Here is a 22,014-nt window from a genome sequence, read left to right as displayed (position 1 = left end):
ATTTGACATTGTTTTATCATCTGACAGTCACGTTCTGTCCGGGATTTCGATAATCATGTTACATGTCTTGTTGGGAAATTTGAGGTATCGAGCACAAGAAGCTACCTTTTGTTCAGTGCTTTCTCCTTCCTCTTTACTTCAAGTTTTTAAGAAAGGACTTTGCTTACTCAGACTGTAGATACATATTATCGGCGTTGTAGCAGTGTTAATTATATCGGTAATGTATCCGTTCCATTGCTATGTATTAGTGCTTTGGATGATCCAGTTTGCACAATGGAAGCCATTCCTTGGGATGAGTGCAGGTATTAGATAAGTTTTCCAGATTATATCATATAAGACGCCCACCTTTTTAGTGAGTTTATACCCCTGTTTAACTTCTAGCTGCAAATTTGGTTGATTGAATTTGTGTCATATGCAGGGCAAACAAGAACATTGTTTTGGCTACTACAACACATGGAGGGCATCTTGCATATTTTGAAGGACTAACTGCAAAGAGTGTCTGGTATGCCATTCTCCTGTTATTTGACTGGAGCCAACGGTGCATTTGATTTTTGGAAGTTTTTGGAAGTGGGAGAATGTCTCAATAGCTTTCACTTCCGTGTTTGAATGCACCTTGTGAAAGCTATGAAGTGGAAGTGCGGCATTCCATGCCTCTTTCTTTTAACGTCAAAATGGGGCAATTTTTTTTGAAGCCTCCCCATCCATCGTAAATGATGGAAGGGGTGTCTTCCACATTGCATGAAAGTGGGACGCGTTCCAAGTCCCAGTTCCACACTCTCCAAGTTTCCAAAGGCTCCCTTAGTGTTGAGATTCTTAATGCTTTAAACTAGAAATCATTCTTGAAACTGATGCCCTTTGTTACGTTACGTCCTTATTATCGTTCTCATTTTCATAACACGTCTGGGCTCTTCCTTGCACTACAGGTGGGTAGGAGCTGTTGAAGAGTTTCTTTGTGCTCTACACTCTAGCCCATTCAAGCATAAGCAGAAAAAGGTACCATTATATTCCCCTCAATTGTCTGTGATGATAATTGGAATTATGTTGAAGCTAAACTGTTTTCTGATGTGGTTTTAAGTCCTCATGGTATCTTAATGCTACAAAAGCAGAATGTTGTGCCATGCTCTGCACTCGAGTCTTTGGTTGATAAGGGTCCATATGTAAACATTTTGGAAGATGGAATGGTAGCTGCCGTGGCCAACAGTTCTACAAACAATGATTTCATGGAGGCAGCCTCTGAAAATAACCAGTTGGTTCAAGACCCAATAGCCGAAAAGAATAATGGAGACTCAAACAACAAGGTAGGTGGAGAGACCCGATCAAGTGCTGAATTGGTTCAAGAAGTCTCTGAGTCTTCCAGTGAAAAACCCGAGCACCATGCTAATACAATGGATCGCAATGATGTGATGGGCCCCATTAAACGTAGTATAAACCAGCTGTCTCGTAACAATAGAAAATCAATGTGGGTGCTTGTGTATATAGCCATTGTAACTACATGGCCACTGGTTGGTTCAGCTCTTATCATACTAGCTAGAAAGAAGCTCAGAAATGTGATACCAGCTTCTTGGTTTGAGAGGTGATATTACACAGCGTGATCTTGTTTACTATTTTCATGTAAAGACAGAATAAATCATTGGCATAGATATAATGACATTTCTATGTGAGATCATTACAGAGGTGACAGCTCCAGAGCCACCTTAGTTTTTCCATTAAGGTATACAGAATTTACATGAAAAGCCTCGTTCCTGGAGATCAAACTAGGAACTCTACAAAATTATTATTGAATATCAGAAGTTACAAGCTTTTAGGTATTTCTGGTACTAAGTTTCTCTCTTTTTGTCTTTTTCCTTTTGTTTTGCAAAATTTGTGAAAATACATCTAGGAGATTTAACTATTGAACATTTTACTCATGTTTTGAATTAATTCGAAAATACTCATCAAGATACACTTGATTTTGATTTAGAATGGTAAATAAAGGGTAAAATGTTAAATAGTTAATACACGAGGTTTATTTTGATAAATTTTCACCGCCTGCCTTCGTTTTTCTTATGGTAACTTAGAATTATATATTAATCATCTTTGACTTTTCAGGTGAACCAAAATATAGTCAGGAATAAATTTCCAATAGCAAAATCATGAATCAAATGTAGTTACTTACGAAGCTGTATGGCTAACTCCTTGGCCAATATCAACAGCTAACAGCGTCTCTATAAACATGCGTGGATCCCATCTGCACTCCGAGTTTGTGTAACCGGGTGAGGTACCACCACATGGCTCTTAAAAAGTTTGTAGAACTGTTGCTCTATGATTTCTCACAATCACATTGGTGCTTGCTTTCCTCGGTTTACCATGAAGTGTTTACATAAAAATTTCAATGCTTCCTGAAGGTGGGGGTGTCTAGCTATTAGGGGTTTCATTATTACAATCCGATTGTAAGGCCCCTGCCCAAATGTTTCTCACACAGAAATAAGTGGTTGTAGAACTCATGTTTTTAACACGAGAAAAACATTTGTCAAAATAAGACCGCTCTTCGTCACATTAACCTCACTAAGTAATTTACCCTGACACAGTTGCTAGGCACATGCTTGTGCCTTAAGGGCATTGGGATGTTTCATACCATGGGCAAAACTTGATTAAAGGTCTCTATCTATCTAAGAACAAGAGAGAAAACGAAAACAAAAGATGCTTGAATTATTAATCCAAATACCTTGGTTTTCTTTCCAGAGCACATCTACTATGCTCCCTTAGGAGAGAGTGTTTACTCCTACTCCATCAGTTGGAGCGTTGGGTTTTTTCAATTTGAAAATTTGGGAATTACTCGAGAATTGATAGATGATTATTCTGGAAAAAAAAATTGAATTTCAATTTCCCTTAAGTTAGATCTCACCATCAAAAAATTGGATGGTCTCTATTTATTCTTGAGACATTATTTTTTCAAGTGCATGAAGGGTACAATTAGGATTTTTTTTTTATTGCAGTTAATGGATTGAAGAAGTTACATCCCCAAAATTTAGGGTACTAAAATTAATTCTAGGTGGCGTCATACCAAAAAGAGTAAATTGACACTACTGCCGAGGTAGTAAAATATATGTTGGCTTCTTTATATAGAGAGTGGTGTGGTATCTCTACTGTACCTGAACCATTAGGTTGGTGAACTAAGCCATAGAGTGTTCTGACACCCCTCTATATATTCATTCAATTGACCAAGATACACTGTCCCTCTGTCCCAAAACTAAATCACTAACTTCAGCAAATACATCTAGGAGGACAAAGTGAAGGGTTTGTCCCCCAACTATTTATCTTTCCTGTAGACATCCTACTATTCCTAAGGAATAATGATTTACACTTATCTATTTTTTCTGTAAGACTTCTTATTAGAGATGATCCCATATCAGACCCATACTTTGCAATAGCTACCTTCCTCCATGATCAATTTGGTTCACTAGTATACCTCCACTACCACTTAAGTAAACCAACTCTGGTCATCAATTCCAGTCTTCTTATCCTTAGGCCGCAATCCTTTTGTGGATCGGATCACACATCTTGTCCGACTGTATGAGATGTAAAATGTTTACTCCTTCCTAATTTCCCAACAAGAATGATCTCATTAGACATTCCCATGTTTTGACTGCCTACTGGTATATCCTGAATGGTACATGCAATATATATCTAAATTAGATAGTGTAGATTTAATTACCATTATCCTCCTTCCAAATGAAGTATTTGGTCTTCCGGAGGCCAAGCTTCTTTTGAAACATCTCTATAACAGGATCCTATGTTGAGGTTGGAGGTGCCTTTGAACCGAGGTTAGGCAAAGTATTTACAAGTATAGAAACTATCCTACAGACGGTGATTGCAACAAGGTGTTCCATTGTCATTTTCACGCCCAATCCAATCCTTGTGAGCCTTGTTTTGTCCAAATTTAATCTCATACTTTGGCAATATCGGTAAGTTCCGTAATTCAAACTCCTCTGCCAGTAATAACAAGATCAAGCATTTGTTGGAGGTAATTCAGCAGGACCACAACTACTTGGTGTATAAGACTACCAATGGGAATGATGCCCTCCAATGTTTCTATAGAGTCCTTGGCACTTGCGCTATGAAGGTAGTGTTCATTGCAAAAATATACTTTTCCCCTCCAATGGAATTCTTCAAATAATGTGAATGCACCTTCTTGGATGACTTCCGAAAGTATCTGAAAAAAGGCTATTAGAAAGCCATCTATCTAGTCTATGGGCTCTATCACGAGCCATTCTAAGTACTGCTGCCCTAATTTCTTCCCTATTGAGAGCTCTCTCAATCCATTTAGCCTTTTCAACAAGAGGAAATTAAAAATCTACTTGTGCCATGGAGTTTTAAACCTTTGCTCAGCAATACAGGATTTCTTGAAATTTTCGACAATAGCCTCTTCAATTGCATCCATGTTTTCACAATCCACCCCTAGGAGTGGGCTTTGTATATTGTTTACCCGCCTTTGAGCCAGCAATACTATGAAGGAAACTAGAGTTTTATCACTCTACTTGAGCTAGTAGATCTTGGATCCTTGGAGCTAATATGCTTCCTCAAGCTAAAGGCTATGTAACTCTTAAGTGCTACCTTTTCTTGAAGGAGGCATACTCAAGTCTGGTCCATTTTGATCGGTATTGTCTAGGGCTCCAATGTGCCTTGAAAGCTCTGATAGTCAGTAAGTAGATATCTTAACGACTGAACCCATTCAAAGGCTATCAAAACATCTCCATACCATCCCAAACTATGGGACTTGTATTCTTAGGGCCATTATATTCATCTCCACAATATTGGAGAAATTTGGGTAATTGTTATGTCTTGAGAAACTCTAGTTCGTCAAGAAGGGTTTGACGACCGAATTATTTGAAGTGTCATCAAATCATATTGAGATGAGTTGAAGCTTTGCAGATATCCATGTTAAGGCTTTATATGCCTCTAGTCCAAGAATTATAAAAAATGGACATATTTTGATGCATCTCATGATCCACTCATTGTCAGTATGTGCCCTGATCAACGGACCCCCTCATGATACTTAGGGGATAGATGTGAAATCTGTGAGATGATCATATTTGAGGTGTATTAATCACCTTCCCAAAGTCATCGATCCCCTCATGATACTGGGAGGATAGATGTGAAATCTTTGGAATGATCATATTTGAGGTGTACTAATCATCTTCCTAAAGTTTCTGTTCATTTGGAGATGTCTTCTCAAAGTTTCTGTTCATTTGGAGATGATTTGGCCCCTCATCGGAAGTCAAGGCTTATGTCCATTGACTATTAGGCACATATACAGTAGCCAAGATGACTGCAGTCACAAAAGTAGAGATTTCTCCCAATCTAGAAAAAAAAATTCTCATGGGACTTAAACTATTACATTCTTAAATCTCCCTATCAACCATAGGAGGGTGGCATTCCAAGAATCTCCCATGTGAAAGCGGATGAAGTTGAAATAATGTTCATCAAACAGTCTCAGAGTTTAACACCCAGAGCCTCCTATCTCTCGAAATATACGAGTTTCTGCACCAATATTTGTGAAAGATGTTCCCTATACGCTCCCATATAAGATCGCTAATATACTTTTACGTTGTAAAAGTTGTTTAAAACTGCAACGGCCTGATCTGTTGCCCAAATCTGTGGTAGAAAATCATCAACTTCGATTGGGCATGTCACCCTCTTTCTTGATTCATTTGATTTGAAGTGAGACTTGCGCTATTGGATTCCTCTCTAAGTCGTCTATCCCCGTGCCAAGTTTCAGGTGTAAAGGACTCTCCATCAAAAAGCAACATTAGTTGAAGTGAGAAATGCTAAGACAGTTAGATTGGATTTACCAATGGAGTCAGCAGAAATTGCCAAATCCCTATATTTGCTTATGACAAGATCATATCAAAATGGGGTAGCTATGAGGTTGAATACAAATTTGATTGAAAGGAAGACTATTTAAAGAAGATTTTAATTTAAATTAGATTGAACTTTATCTCGTGCAACCAATATGAGAGAGAGCAGCTCGAACCATTCAATCTTTGGATAAACCCATGGAAACTTCAAGTTTATCAACAAGAAACCAATATATAAGTTTCTCTTATGCAATAAAGAAGAGGGAGTGATCTGTGTGGTTCTTACACGCACCATACAATACAGTAGAGAGAGTGACTACCTACTCTTAGAACTTTATCGCATGTCTAGAGGGAGTAAACCTCATTAGTATTGTTGTCTCTGCAGCATGTGGATCTATAAAGAGAGAAAGAAAAATAAGACTCCCGAAAGGTTCATATTTAAAGAGGAGCGAAGAAGTGCATGTAGAAGGTATATCGCCACATACGCCCCTCGGGGTTCTTTCAAATTGTACATCATAAGAGACTTGACAGCTTCCACTTTATGATCTAGCTATTCCGAGTTAAGACTCAAATAAAAATAAAAGAAAACTTAAAAGCAAGTATTCAAAAAAATAAAAAAAGGTTTTCAAGGCTTTTTAAAAAGATAAGTGTTCATTCCTGACGGCGGTGAAGCATGAGATGGACTTCAAACACAAACAGTGGTAGATCATGGGCTCTGTCAAATTGTGATCCACGAGAGAGACTAGCTGGTGGACCGTTCCCTCATGGACCACCCGCAATGTTGACATGTCAAGTGACTAAACTGAAAATCAGCGGCAAGAGAGAGAAGTTTTGAAACAAAAGGGGAGAGATTTAGATAAGGTGTGCGTTCCAACCTTAAACAATCCAACTACGGTGCACCTTCAAATTTTATCATAATACATATTTTTTATGTAAAATATTCTTAGCATTATCTCAAAATCTATTTTTATACCTAATTATAAAATTTTAAATTTCAAAAATGGTTAAAATCAAGTAGATCTATAAACATATGAAAATCTTGAAACTGGACGGTGTAGATAATATGTTGTAAGATGCACTACTTTTTGTACTCAAAATCTTTTTATTTTTCATAGTCATATATCTTGATGTCGAGATGATCAATCACAACGTTTTTCAACATTAAAACAACTTTTTTCGATGGATTTTTGAAGTGCACCTATAGTTCTACATTTTAAGGTTGCAACCTTATATAAACTTTTTCCTTTCAATAATGACTTTTCAAGAAGAAAGAAACGCAAAACAATATATTCTAAGCATGCAAACTAAGTAAAAAGAAAAAAGTACGAATCAAACTTACTTGTGGGTCAGGCCCATAGGCCCAGCACCGTGAGTCGGTGGCCTGACTTAGGCTTGGGATAAATGCCCTTACTTTTCTCCATTCTTCGGAGTTTGCCGGTATGAATGAATAGTGTCTTTGACTAAGTCTCTTTGTCTGGTTGAGAGGTGTGGGTCTAGGTTGAAGCGAGTGGCTTGGAATTGGTCTTTAAAGATACATATAGGGGAGCATGGTCGTTTGGACTTTGGACTGTTTTAGATATGAGGTTCTGTCTAGGTTAGGTTCATTAGGCTTTAAGGTATGCTCAGAGATCTTTAGAAAGCATAGATTAGGCTTTTGGCCCTTAGGGTCTCGGGGGTTTAGGATTGGATAGTTTGTCTAACAGGGCTTTGCCTAAGTTTACTGGGTCTAGATCCTAGAGCTCGAGAGTGAGGGTCTTATTTATAGGGGAAAATGTCCTAGTAATGTCTCCAAAAAGTGGTAGCTCAATCTGGGCCATTGATTGCCTGTGAATAAACTTTATTTGCTTGCACCTAAATCTTAGTTGCTTGCGAATAACGTTTACTCACAGGTGCCAATGGGCCCGACATTAATGGTTTTATGCCACCTATTATCTCTTGTCCATTGGAGTACTTCTAAATATTGGAATGGAAATTTTGGGACTGTTTTGAGGGCGTAATGGGCATTAAGGTGGGGTTAAGTGAATTAAAAATTGGTTCTTATTCGGGTTTGACCTTGGTTTTAGAACTTTGATTCAAGTTGAGACCTGTTTAGGAAGATTTTAGAATGGGTTTAGGTTAACTTTGGTACTTAGGCCCTATTCTAGGAAAGCTTAAGTGTGTTCTTAACTTGATTAGGAAAGTCTAAGGATGTTGCGTGCTTATTTAGAAAGGTTTACAGTGAGCTAATGAATTAGACTAGTGAAACTAGGTCAGTTGGATATTAAATGTGGTGAGTCATTGATGTTTTATGCAATATGGGAAGGGTTATGGTGCATAGAAATAGGATGTTTTAGGGTACATGGGCATAATTTGGTTCCTAATGCATTTTAAGCTAGGGAATGGGTTTTTGGTGAGATGAAATTTAAGGTTTTAGTTTTGGGATGGTCCTAAAGGTGGTCTAGGTTGGTTTCTCACGGTTTTCGGGTTTTCGGTATCCTAGAATCTCGTCAGCCAGGAAATGGGTGTCTACAATAAGTATACCAAAAAATACAAAAAAAAGAAAAGAAAACTGCTCTTGATGCAAGCTAGGCCCACAGGCCTGACACCCAAAGTTGGGACCCAGATTAGACTTAGATGGTGAGGCATTCTTCTTTCAACCCTTATAGTGTACTTGTACTAGATACTCTTGATTTTAGACTTGAACTTGAAAGCGTGTAGACCTAAGATTACTTATAGTTTTCTTGAATTGAGTTTAGAGGTTTAGGGCTTAGGTTTCCCAGTTTTGAAGGGACTAGTAGGCTGTTGGAGCTATAGAGGATAGAAGACCTAGATTTCTAGGGTTTTTGAAGCTAGGAGTTAGAAGGTTAGAGGGGCTCAGGATTCTTTGGTATCAGTCCAAATCTTTCCATTTTCGATCCAAAATGAGATATTTATAGACCAAAGGGGTCTAAATCAAGAAATAACAAGCCTCAACAAATTTGGGCCATCGATGACCAAACGATGCAGTATGCATCTCTAGCTACACTAACCGTGTAACTGGTAATACTTTGCCTCGAATTTTATGGGAAGTTCTGTATGTTCCTTTATATAAATATCCTGTTAGAATGTTAGCACTTATGGGAACTAGATCAGTCAAATTTAAATCCTCTCAATTTTTAAGCTTGAAACCAAACATTTTGGATGCTGGCTTGCTAAATTGGTTATTGCGGAGTATATTTAAGATTGTTTAAGGTGTATTGACTACCATTACTGTGTACTAGGGATTATTATGCTAGAATGATTCACAGGTTCTTGGGAATTCTTTTAGCCAAAATTTGAGGGGTGTTTACATTTAGCCATTCTACTGCTGCATTACCCATAGACCCATTTTGAGTACCTCGACCATTAATTGAGTTTGATACCCCTTGGTCTTCCACTAGTATGGGGCTCCAACCCTTGAACACAAGATTGAGGTAGGGTTCCTTTGATTTTATGCACCTTGAGCTAAGGGCTTCATATGAGGGTCTTCTCATCAATCCTGAAAAACCTCCCACGCAGGGTTGTAATGAACATCACCAAGAGTCGAGAGAAATATCCTAAGCACACAACGAATAGGTGTCCGGCCTAATGATAGAGCTACAAATCTAGGGAACGTTGAAGCACCTCCATACCTCAGGTGTTTTTGGTAACCATTTTGTTGGCCTCCTTAAATGGAATTCTGAGCACCAAGCAATGTATGTGGAATGAGATGGCCAATTGCATTAAGGAAGTGAAGTATCAAAAGAAGTTTTAGGAGAAATTAGAGGGAAAATAATTTTTTGACGGAAAAACCTCATGGTTGAGTAAAGAAGTTCAAAAGGCTATTAACAAAAAATAATCATATTATAAAGCTTGACAATGTAATAGAAATGAAAAAAAATTAGAAGAATATAAAAAAGCTAAGAAAAATATTAAAAAAATAAAAAGGCTAAATTTAAAGCATATGAAAAAATATACAATAAACTGTGGACAAGAGAAGATAAAAAAGATGTCGTCAAACTAGCAAAACTGAACCAGAAGAAGTGTAGGGATCTAAATTATATTATATGCATTAAGAGAAATGCATATAATTCCTCGGTAGTTCCCATGGTCATTATTGATTTAAACAAAATATACGATAAGGTATCTAAAAATTTAATTTGGCAAGTGTTGGAAAATAAAAGAATTACTAAAGCCTATATTGACATAGCAAGAGATATGTACGAGGGAGCGCTAACTAGTATGTGAACAATTAGTAGAAAGGCAAGTGAGTTCTCAGTGGCAATGACTCTACATCAGAGGGAGCCCACAAAATGAGGTATCATGATGGACGAATTAACCAAGCACCTACAAAATGTGGTACCATGATGTATATTGTTCACGAATGATATAGTTTTGATGATGCTAGAGGTGGTGTCAACACAAAGTTTGAATGTTGGAGGGATGCTCTAGAATCTAAAGGCTTTAAAATTAGCTGGATTAATATAGAATAGAGCAAGCTTTCTATGCTTCTCCTACAGCATAGAAGTTCTATCCTCCCCCTTATCCAACCGTCCATTCTGAATTGAGGGCTAAGATTGTCCCAATCACAATGCCACATCTCTATACTATTTTACTTTTAATGCTTTTTTATAAACTATTTTGACACCAAATTTTGGACGTCCATTGCTCTATTAAACTCACACTAGCGAAAAATATAAATAACATATTTTCAATAAAATAAAATGACCAAAATACCCCTAAAAAATTAAAGGGGTATTTTGATAATTATATTTTATCAAAAAAATATTTTTAATATTTTTTATAGGTGCACCCCAATGATTAGATGGCACATACTAAATTTCATATTCATACAATTTGTATAAAAAAAACTAAAAATAAAATACTTTGAGACGTAGGATCTAAGATCAAAAGATGAGTGGCTCTCTTGATCAAAATTAGACAGCTGAATGATAGGGGGAGGATAGAACTTCTATGTTGTAGGGGAAGCATAGAAACCTTTTCCTATAGAATATATGGATGCAAGTTTAGTAATAATAGGAATAGAAATGATGAAGTAATTAAGATTGATGGTTGTCAAGAAATACCTAAAAGATATTGTTTATGATATCAAACATTAATAATCCAGGAGAATGGGGAGATTAAGGAAGATGTTGTACATAGAATTAGAGTTGGGTAGGCGAAGTAGAGATGTACATTTGGAATTTTATATAATTGTCGTATACCATTGATGTTGAAAGAGAAGTTCTATAAGGCGATTATAAGATCATCTATGCTTTATAAGACAGAATGTTGGGCAGTCAAGAAACAACATATCTATAAGATAAGTGTAGCTCAGATAAGGATGTTGAGATGGATGAATACATACAAGGGAACTTAGGTGTGGTTTCAATATGTGATAAGATGAGGGAAAGTAGACTTAGACAGGGTTGGTCACGTGCAGCGTAGACCTAATACATAATCGATTGGAAGGTGTGATTTGGTTCAAGTGGAACGTAAATAGAAGTAGTAAGAGAAGATATGGTGGCTTTTGGTCTTACTAAGGATATGACCCTTAATAGAAGAGAATAGAGGAGCAACATTCTAGTAGAGTCGACCCCAAATAATTGAAATAAGGCTTAGATGATGATGATGACTCAGACGACCTTCTCTTCGGGGCCTAGATAATATGGAACTCTTTCGTTTAGCAGTTTTTAGCTAGTAAGCGGAATGAATGAAGAACCTAACTATATGCCATTCATTGTAAATTTATTTATGCCTTAGGTCTATAAACCTAACTTCAACAACAATGCATATTTCATGATCCTTGTTAAAAAGAAGAAAAAGGAAAAAAAAAAGAAAAAAAGATATTAACCATGTGTCTCAATATTTCCAAAGAAATAGTGTACAAAATTAAATCATATGCAAATTTTTATGGATACTGTAGAAAATTGAGAGTGTAGTTAGAATGAGGTTATCCTCTAAAGTTCCCCTCTTTGGCCAAACTAACTGCTTTCGCATTTCTGTCAAAGCATAAACTATAAGTATTGTAGCTTTGATGAAACTTTGAATAATATAAGTGAATGGTCTACAAAAATAATAAAAATTACAGTATTAGACTCTATTTTCTTCTTTTTTTTTTCTTTTCTTTGCTAGATTCATGATCATGGTGGTCTGGATTATAAACTTTCCAATGTCTATCTCCAAGATGAATTTTGGAATGGCAGACTCACTATAAAAGGTATATCCTTGGACTCACCTAAGCCCCTGCCGTTCAATGAATGCAAAAGAGCATTTTCTCTTCTTTTTTTTGACAAAGATTCATCATATTATTAATGGTAGCTACTGAAAATAAATTGCATCAGTCGAAAACATAAGCGAAGACAAAAAAGCCCCACCTTTAGCAAGGGAGTCAGCTAAATCATTAGCCTCCCGATACACATGAGAAAAGGAAATAGCGAGAGGCACAACAAGATCTATAATCTCCAACCATATCAACCTAAGCTTCCAGGGAACTGGCAATTCCTTTTTGCACCAACCATTCAAGGAGTCGCCTTCAACAATGCAACTATTGGTAAAACTTTTGGAAATTAAAAATCTAAGCCCTTGCAATAAGGATGCTAGCTCCGCATGGTTAGCCGTAGCTGAACCTAACGAACCAGCATACAAAAAAATGACAGAGGCCACCTCATTATGTAAGACGCCCCCAATTCCAGGCAAACCCGGATTACCAAACGAACTCCCATCAAAATTCAGCTTGAGTTATCCAATATGAGGTGGGGACCAGAAACAACTCGGTTTCATTTTGATTTTCCCCAAGAGGAAAAGGTTGCAAAGATTGAGCATAACAGTTGTCTGTGAAATGCCCCACCCTTCCTTGGTAGCCGAAAACCAGAGCCAAACAGATCGCTTAATGCTATCCAGTAAATACTCTTCAGAGATATTCAACCCCTCAAAAGTTCATCTATTTCGTTCCTTCCAGAGTTCCCATATCATAGCCCCTCTTGCAGTTTGCCACACCCGAATGCCACCAGAGTGCATATGGGGAAAGGAAAACTGGGTCACTAGATCCACCACCCAAAAGGGAAGAGGAGTCTGAATACCAAGGAGGCCCAAAAACCAGTGCCAAAGCTTGGTAGCAACTTTACAATGAATGAAGAGATGACTACCGGTTTCCTGGTCTAATTTGCACATCAAACAGATATTTAGTAGCACTTTACCCCTTTTAATTAAATTATCTACTGTTAATGTTTTGTTAAGGGCGGCTAGCCAAAGAAAGGCTTGCACCTTGTGAGGAATAGGTCATTTCCAAATTATAGCCACCTGAGGTAACGACCATCGCCATCTGTCGTGAAAAAAAAGCCTATAGCAAGATTTCACCGAGAATCGGCTATCACTCTCGAATTCCCATATGAGCTCATCCGAAGACCCCTGAGATATATAGACTGGTTCCAAAATCTGCAATAACTGTAACCACTGATGAAAAATGAAACCAGACAATCTCTCATAAGGAAAAGAATATTCCACACAACACTGGAACTTCTGGATTCAATCAGCTCCCCAACCTTGGCATCAAGGTAGAGCACCTTTGCAAACAACTCAAGAAAATAGAGCTTCAAAGAAATATCTCCCAACCATTTGTGATGCCAAAAAGAAATGGATGAGCCATTTCCAATCAACCACCAGAAATGAACTGCTATCATAGGTCGGCATCTAAAAATGGGCTTCCACAGGAAAGAACCCTCATTAGATCGGCTGCCTCCAATCCACAAACCATTCCCTGGCTTCCGTCCAAAATCCATCATGGAGATGAATGTAGGATAAAAGCTCTACAAATTGATTTTCTCAAAGATCATTATCTAAAAATTTTATAAATTTTGACTCTTCTTTTAGCCTAAAAAATAGTCAACGTTGTACTTTTTACACCGATCGTTCCAATTCTTCATAGAACAAAAGATCCTTAATATTTTTTGAACTAATTCATAGATGAAATAGATATACGTAGGTTTTAGAGGTGTTTCCATCCTAAATCCATTGAAAACCAGGGGGATACATACAACCGGAGATGCCCCATTTTTTTTTTTTTTCATTTTTGTGATTCCAATATGACAAAAAAAGCTTAAGCTATCAACCCAAATTTCAATTGTTAGGGCAGGGTATGTTTCATTAAGGTTCAGTTTTTGAAGGACTATATTAGGGCTATGGTCCTTCCTGAGCATGCGGGGATTAGTAATTTACAAATATGTACCAACGGTCACTAAATCCATATTTTTAGCCTTAATTTTCTCCATTTTGACTGGAAAAAGCAAAACCATAAAATCCTTTAAATATTTGTGGCAGAAAAACGTAAATTGTGGCCTAGTTCTTTATAAATGTGGTGGCATGTTCTACTTAATTTAAATTATAAATTGGAGACTACCATATTCATTAAGAAGTTACTTGGTCTTTTCTCTCTTAAGATAATTAATCCAAACATTTTCTAGAACCCATGCTTTTGCTACTCCCACACAAAACATGGGTGGAAATATTAGAAACGCCTGTTGAGCTAGATTCCCTCTATTTACATGGGTGCCTATAAGAAGAGAGGAAAAGTATCCGGTCCACATGGAATGGAAGGGAATACAAGCAACCTTTTCAGTGGTTGGCATTTTATAAGCCAAAAATTGATTTCATAGTTTATTTTCTTATTTTTTATTTTGGGATGTAGGTTTATTTTTATAAACAAAACTAAATAAAAATGATAAAAAAATACGCTAAATAAAAATAACTAAAATACCGTTAAATTTATTTTGATCAATATTTTATTTAAAATATTTTTATTATTTTTTATTTAATTGTACGTAAAGAAATAAATGTAAATCCTAAATTTTAGCTTGGTATTGTTTTTAATAAAATTCATTTTTAGCCCTTGGAAGCAATACGAACCCTATAAGAAAAGCACAAATGGATATTAATGCGGCAATTAGAGTATTTAGTTTTAGGGCTTGTTTGGATGGACCACATATCCTCTTAGCACTATTGTATTCCTCAACTTGTGTGTGTTTTACTTACCCAAAAAATACACTTGTGTGAGTTTAGTACTGCAATGTGTTCATGTGCATCGTGTTTGGTGCGCAACTTCCGTAGAAAACGTCTCCTTGGCAAACGTCGAATAGCCAGAAAAAGAAATAACACTATTCTAAATAGTAGAAAGAATGGTATCCCTATCTGCTGAACCAAACTGTAACTTAGGTTGTTCTAGATATGGAATGCACACCAAAACTACCTACAAAGGGGCATTTTGGTCATGAGAAAAACCACAACGGCAACTTGGTCAGCCCCTACAAATTCTCCACGATGAATGCATCTCGGCATATTGACCGTTCATTCCGGACACGTGGCATCATCATATTACCCCTCCAAAAAAAATTCAAAAGATGATGTATTCGTTTATCTCTGACTAAGGCAGCTGCTACTGTTACTACTACACCACCTGTTTCAAACTTCACATTCTTTTGTTGCCATTTTCCTTCATTTTTTTTAATCATTTCTTTGTGTTTTGGCTGATGGTTTTTCCTTCGTTTTATGATTTTTACTGTGATGCCTTCTGTAATTGCACACAATAGAAGCATGGCATTCTTGGGGAGATCAGAACAACCATGGTAAGCAATATCACTTCTGTTCTTTTCTCAAATTCACAAAAGAAATCTCAAACTCTGATCTAATTTGTATAGAAACGAGATTTTTTTAATTTGATTTTGCAGGTTTTCGGCTAATGGACATCGATCAGACGTAATCATCGACGTCAATGGAGCCATCTTTCACCTTCACAGGGTCTCTCTCTTGAAATCTTATCAACAAAATTGATTACTTAAGGAAGTTGATCTGAAACCCAATTCATCTCTTCTCACATTTTAACTTTGATTCTGCAGGGCCCACTGGTATCCATGTCTGCTAAACTAGCAAACATGCTCATAAACAAAAATTCTAAAATCCCCACCTGTATTACTCTCCCCGATTGCCCGGGCGGCCCTGAACTCTTCGAGCTCGCCATGAAATTCTGTTATTCCCAAAATTCCAATGTAACTCCCGATACTGCCATCCCCCTTTACTGTATCGCAGCTTACCTCGACATGACCAAAAAACAGCACCCCAAAAACCTCCTGAAACTCATTGAAGAATTCTTATACGAGGCTGTCTTGCCTTACTGGAACGAGTGCGTTCGTGCCCTTCGAAGTTGCACCTCTGTGAGCCACCATGCTGTCTCGTTTGGCCCTGTGCGACTTCTCTCTGAAGCCATTGCTGCAAAGGTTGCTCAAGACCCTAGCCTCCTTGGTCCCCAGATGGAACCCGCGACCGGCGCGAAACGGAGGCTCTTTGATTGCTCTCGTGAGGATCTCACGACTCTTAGTCTGGAATTATACAAGTCTGTTATATCCGTGGTGATCTCATCTGGGGTCTCAAGGGAGTCCGTGGCTGGATCACTCTTCCGATACGCATCAGTTGCCGGAAATCGAACCCTACAGAGAGATGTTATCGAGGTTGTCGAGGAACTGTTGCCCAAGGGGGTGGCAACCTGCGACATGCTGTCTGAGCTCCTACGCAGGGCTGTGTATGTGCAAGCCTCAGATTCCTGCCGCTCGGGTTTGGAGCGGAGGCTGAGTCTAGTGCTTGACAAGGCCTCTGTGTCTAACCTACTAGTGCCGGCCCACGGATACTCACGCCACACACAGTTCGACCTCGGCTGCCCGCATCGGATCGTGCGTCAGTTTGTTGAGGCCCATGTGGGCTCAGACCTTGGAGCCCTGTCATCTGTCTGCGGACTCATCGACCAGTTACTCGTAGCAGTAGCTCCGGACCCGAACTTAGGTGTCGAGGAATTTATGTTGATCGTGTCTAGCGTGCCTACCAGAGCACGAACTTGCGCAGACGAGCTCTACAGAGCGATCGACGTGTATCTTAGCACACACAGTTTCCTCACAGAATCGGAACGGGAGGGGCTCTGCAGGGATCTGGACTGCGGCAGGCTATCACCAGAAGCATGTGCGCACGCGGTGCGCAACGAAAGGCTCCCGATGAGGGTCGCTCTTCGGGTCTTGATGGTCGGGCAATTGCAATTGAGGGATGAGATCGTGGGGGTTTCATCAGAGTCAGAGGCTCAGAATGCAGGAGGGTCGTCATCTAATTCCGGCGAGCTGCAGGAAAACATGGGGTGGGAAGGGGTGAGGTTGGACATGGAGAAGATGGAAGGGAAGTTGTTAGGGTTGGAGGAGGAGTGGGTGAGAATGAGGAAGGAGATTGAGGGGGCAGAGAAGAAGGAGAGGAAGAAGGTGAGGAGCTTGTGGAAGGTGGTTTGGGGTGGGCTTGGCTGCAATTCCAATGGTGCATTGCATGTGTCTGAGAAGAACAAGAGGAGGAGGATCCATCTAAGAAACCAGGAGTGAACTTTTTTTCTAGGGTTGGTTTTGATTTTTCCAGTTTCTTTAATCTTCAGTGTGTTTTTCATATTCATTTGTATTTATGTTTCTTTGTAAAGGGCTAACATGTAATCAGCAAGGGCCCTTTTCTTGTCTTGACCATTTTCCATCATTTTTTTCTAGACCATTTTAATTGTTCCAAGATTTTTCTTCCGAAAATTAGTGGCTTAAAATGAGAAATATACTTGCCAAGTATGAGTGGCTCGAAATTAGTCGTCCTCATATTAACTTTGGAGTCTTCTTCAATTCGTTGAGAAAAATCAGTGATTCCACCGATATGAGGGAAGCCTTCAGATTTTTTTTTAATTTATTATAAATAAAATAAATATTTATATATAAAATATACATAATAATGAAAAAAATAAAAAATAAAAAAATATTTTTATATAGCTATTTCTTTGCTAGTCGAAGCAGACTTGAAGCATACTTGAATCTGACCGAAGCAACCTAAAGCGGCACGAATTTGACTAAAGCGGCAATACCGGGCTTCACTTCACTTCAGTTTATACCTAAAATCCAAAGGCTTTTGGGCCAAAGTAAAGAAAATTTGATAACACTGATTCCAACTTTTGCATGATACACTTGATCCTTTAGGGCTTGAGAAAAAGAGGAGACATTATCAAAAAAATATTCTCTCTTAAAAAAGTTTAAAATAATTAAATTTTTTTAAATTTATGCTTGTACGTATTTTTTATTTTTTTAATGAAAAATGACCTTGTGAGACCATCACACACCCATGTGTAGGATCCCAAAAGATCACCATTAAATTTGACACATATCTCTAGAAAAGTCAAGTCCTACACCCATGTAATACCTTTTCTAGAGATCTGTGCCAAATTTAATAGTAGTCATTTAGGATCCTACACACATGGATGTGGGAGGGTCTCGTAGGATCATTACTCTTTTTTAATGATACCTAATATGACCCGGACCTAATCTTCTTCTTCAATATATGGGGTTGTAATCTATGAGTCATTTATCTTCAAAAAATTATAGATACTCTCCAAAAAATGAACTTTGGAGACACACTGCCCTAATACTTTTAGTATCCAAACATTATTTTTTATTACTTTTACCTAGTAAAAAAAAGAGACTAAAATGCCATTTCCCTCTATCTCTACTTGCCCTCTCTCTTTGTCTTTCTGTACACGACTGGAAATCTCTAACATTTCAGCTTTTTTTTATTCTCTTTTTACATGTCCTCTCTCTTAATTTCTTACTCTCTTTGTCTCTACTTGCCCTTACTCTCTCTTCCTCTCTTTACCCGCCCTCTCTATTTCTCTCTCTACGCATCCTATCTCTCCTCTTTCTTTTTCTGTACCTATCCTCTCTCTTTCTCTCTCTACCTGCTCTCTCTTTCTCTCTCTCTACCCACCCTCTCTCTCTATCTTTGGACTTTTTGAAATATCAACCGGGGTTAGGTACACTAGGTGCTGAACCGAAATTTTTTTGCAATCCGGCACATTTTCGTGGCGGACCACAAAAGAATTTTAGTCCCTCAAAGTATTGTGCCCGACCGCCTGGCTTAACACAGGCTTTTGGAATATTATGGTGCCTAGTCGAATTTTTTTTTGCGATCCAACACATTTTTGTGCTGGACAGCAAAAAAATTTTGGTCTAGAAGCAGAAAATACTTCTGGAATTTTCAGCATGTATGGCACACTGGACTGAAATTTTTTTTTCCGGTTCGGGCACATTGTTGTGCCATACCGATCAAAATAATTCTATAAATGTTCAATCTTCCCCGCTCTTCTAACTTAAGATGTTTTCTAAGGTAATTGATTATATTGAAGGTAATACATGATTTTATCCCCATGCAAAAAATAAAGACAAATTATACAAGGATAAACAAGGATTCAAGGGAGTGGTATCCGATCCTAACCTCTACTGGGGCCACAACGGAATTAGAAATGGGGCCATGGTAGAGGACTTTACTACTTTTTAATGGAGGCATAGCTACATTAGAAATTGGGCCATGGTGGAGTCTGCCATTCCAATTGAGCCTAAGTCAGAAACTAGGATTCAAGAGAGCTATCTCTATTCCAAACCTCTGAAACAATAGAAGCTTATCATTCAAAACAGAAAATTCAAAGACTCGTTTTCTTGTTTCCCCAGCAGCGGCATTGGCCACCTTGTTCTATCCCATCAATTCAGCATTCCACAACCAGAAAATGCACAAATTCAAAATACAGTTCATTATCGAATCCCAGCAGTTCAAAGTACAATTTAGATGGTTGGTAAGAGGCTTAAAAACCAATACCATCAATTCTTAAAAAACCATTGATTTTCCAAAAGGTGTGGTTTGTATAGAGCCAAGGCTCTAAATAATCAAATTAGAGCCCACCTTCATATAGTGTCAAGAAATATGGTTTTAATATTGAAAATCTTTGTGATTACCTTATAATGTATTTTTATCTTTAATTATAAATTATAAAGCTTCAAAAATAACGTAGATCAAGCAGATCTATGAAAATCTTGAAAATTAATCGTCAAAAATTGCCTTAGAAGATGTACTATTTCCAAAACTTGAAATCTATTTTTTTCTCATGGCTATGTATCTTGATGTCAAGATGATCAATTTGATAATATTTGGGCATCAAAACAACCTCTTCTAGTGAAAGTTTTGAGGTAGGCTCTAATTTGATTGTTAGAGCCTAAGCTCTATATAAACTTTTCCCTTATCGAAAACCCGCGAGTCCAACTTAAAACCAATAGTTATATGCATACTTTGGTGATAAAAAGTAATCACATATTTATACATAATTTATTTCTAATTCCAGCTTTGGTATTTTCATTTTATTACATATACTTATTAAATTTTTTATTTAAGTGATTGTAAAAAATTTTGAACTTTTCAATAATGGAGTATAGTTATACTTATTAAAAAGTACAATTATTACCCATATTATATAAACTTTGTTTCTAATATAATAACTATTCAAAAATTTGATAATGTGCGTTTGTTTGAAGTCTATGAATTTCCTATCACGTATTTTTCTTGGCAGAAATTTGGAGGATCATGGACACTTCTATCAGTGAATAAAAATAGTATATTCTCATATGTGTATTTGTTGATAAAATATGATGATATAATTGTATTATCATCTATTTTCTAATTTCAATTTTTCTATTTTCAATTATCAAATATATTTATTAGATTTTGCTTTGAATAATTTTAAATTTTTTGAAATTTTCTCAAAGGCTTGCTGATTAAAAAAGTATTATTACACGTATTATATGAAATTTATACCTAATTTAAATAACTATTCAAAAATCTGATGATATGAATGTGTCTTTATGTGTGTGTTAAAATGGATATAAGAAAAACTAGAAGACTTTCACAAAAGTATTATTATTTCAACTTTAAATTGGAATGTTTTTCGACAATCCTAAGAAATCTTACTTAATATATTCCCTTGGCTAATATAGGATTATTTTTAGGACTTCTTGGGAATGTACTCTTTAACCTGGCAGTTAACTTTAAAATAAAAAAAAAATTAAGGCGTTTACGATGAGCCGAAATAAAAGGTTGTCCTCAAATTGAATGTCGACCATCAAATTTTTGAACAATCAAATCCAAGTATTAAAGAACTCAAAATCCTTTGCTTTTTAAATAATCATGATTCTAAGTGGATTCCAAAGTTTTCATAGTTATCGTTTGTACAACAATTTGGGCAATTTTACGTGGTGGTGTATCTTGTTTGAAAAAAAAATTCCAATTTTGTAACCATTCTGATGTTTCAAATATAAGGCATGTTTTCATTTTAGTTTTTAATTTTGATGAATTCTAGGACCATACAATTGCCAATATATCACATATCCCAAGTTCTAGGTGAATCTGACATCGCAAATATTGGACCACCCTAAAGTTGGCCCATTCAATTTTTGAAAACATCCTCTCCATACTAATAATTTATTCAAGTTGGTGCAGTCCGATGTTTCAATCATTGGACTGACCTTTTGTTCTTTATTATTTTGTTTAAATGTAGTTTGATGTTTGAAACATTGGATCAACCACTATTGCCTTATTTATTTTCCAATTACAATTGAATATTTGAAACATCGGATCAACTCCTTCTTTCTCTAAAAGCTAAATGCCTCCTATATAATTTCCCTTTTTACTATATGTTTAAATACATAGTATATTAGTTTCATTCTTCATAAAGCAATTTTTATTACTTATACTTGTTATTAAGATGTTGCATTTTTTTTTTACTAAAAATTGCTCAAAGTTGCATAATAAAATTAGAGGTCAATAAGGGAATCCAAGATGCGCAATATTAAGGGATTCCAAAATGCGTAATAGAATTAGAGGTCAAATCGGGATAAGAACGAGTAATAACATATTAACGAGCTCGATCGTATAGGAATGGACATGACGAAGTTTTCTAGCTTTGATACCATGTGAAAAGCATCAGGTTTCTTGAAGAGACTTAGTGTATATACAAGCTTGCCTTAGATAGACAAATATAGATGACAAGCATAGAAATAAATCATAGATACTTATATCATACCCAGACTTACTATAAAATACAAAATATTGTACCTACCCTTTCCAGATATATTCATTACAATATCCACCTTCCATATTAACATGATAGACAATATATACTTTCCTTTCACATTATTAAGTGGAAATTTTGGTAATTTTGGCACATGAAAAAGAAAAGATGTTCAAATATGAATTATGAGGTTCTTAAGGGAAAATAGATGCGAGATGATTCTTTTAATGCGTTGCATATCTAAAATTTAAAATTATAGCTTTG

At 36.8% G+C, this 22,014-nt stretch overlaps 2 protein-coding genes and 1 long non-coding RNA gene across 9 annotated transcripts in view; 2 read left to right on the top strand and 1 right to left on the bottom strand.

The window, feature by feature from the left end:
• LOC18436688 (alpha/beta-Hydrolases superfamily protein) overlaps positions 1–1,806 on the top strand; it is a 38,578-nt gene extending 36,772 nt beyond the window's left edge. For 2 of the 6 annotated variants that reach the window (XR_016044277.1, XR_016044275.1), the window contains 5 exons: positions 28–84; positions 249–302; positions 419–502; positions 924–993; positions 1,107–1,806. Coding sequence is in view for 3 of the 6 variants with exons in the window: in XM_088851718.1 (XP_088707844.1) it covers positions 28–84; positions 172–302; positions 419–502; positions 924–993; positions 1,107–1,577 (813 nt within the window). In the remaining 3 variants the exon portion in view is untranslated. Of the gene's footprint in view, positions 1–27; positions 85–171; positions 303–418; positions 503–923; positions 994–1,075 lie in introns of all 6 variants that reach the window. The other 4 variants (XM_088851718.1, XM_006846912.4, XR_016044276.1 and 1 more) reach the window with 3 other exon arrangements.
• Positions 1,807–5,903: 4,097 nt separating this feature from the next.
• Positions 5,904–7,445, bottom strand: LOC148779872 (uncharacterized). The gene is made up of 2 exons (XR_016044278.1): positions 7,177–7,445; positions 5,904–6,231 (listed from the first exon to the last, which is right to left on the bottom strand). It is a non-coding gene; the product is annotated as an uncharacterized LOC148779872 (long non-coding RNA).
• Positions 7,446–15,156: 7,711 nt separating this feature from the next.
• Positions 15,157–17,457, top strand: LOC18436687 (BTB/POZ domain-containing protein At3g50840). 2 transcript variants are annotated; one of them, XM_006846911.3, is made up of 3 exons: positions 15,157–15,433; positions 15,536–15,605; positions 15,704–17,457. In XM_006846911.3, the coding sequence occupies exons 1-3, from the start codon at positions 15,357–15,359 to the stop codon at positions 17,213–17,215; spliced, it is 1,659 nt and encodes a 552-aa protein (XP_006846974.2). In that variant the 5' UTR covers positions 15,157–15,356; the 3' UTR covers positions 17,216–17,457. The 2 variants fall into 2 exon arrangements, with proteins under 2 accessions (XP_006846974.2, XP_020524562.1); XM_020668903.2 differs by having other exon boundaries at positions 15,208–15,433; positions 15,506–15,605.
• The last annotated feature ends 4,557 nt before the right edge of the window (positions 17,458–22,014 follow it).

The sequence above is a fragment of the Amborella trichopoda genome, chromosome 11 (genome assembly GCF_054954075.1).
Source record: "Amborella trichopoda isolate Santa Cruz 75 chromosome 11, AtrichopodaSantaCruz75HAP2 v2.0, whole genome shotgun sequence".
Lineage (NCBI taxonomy): Eukaryota > Viridiplantae > Streptophyta > Magnoliopsida > Amborellales > Amborellaceae > Amborella > Amborella trichopoda.
The sequence above is the reverse complement of the archived record's forward strand: the minus strand, read 5'-3'. Positions and strand labels throughout refer to the sequence as shown.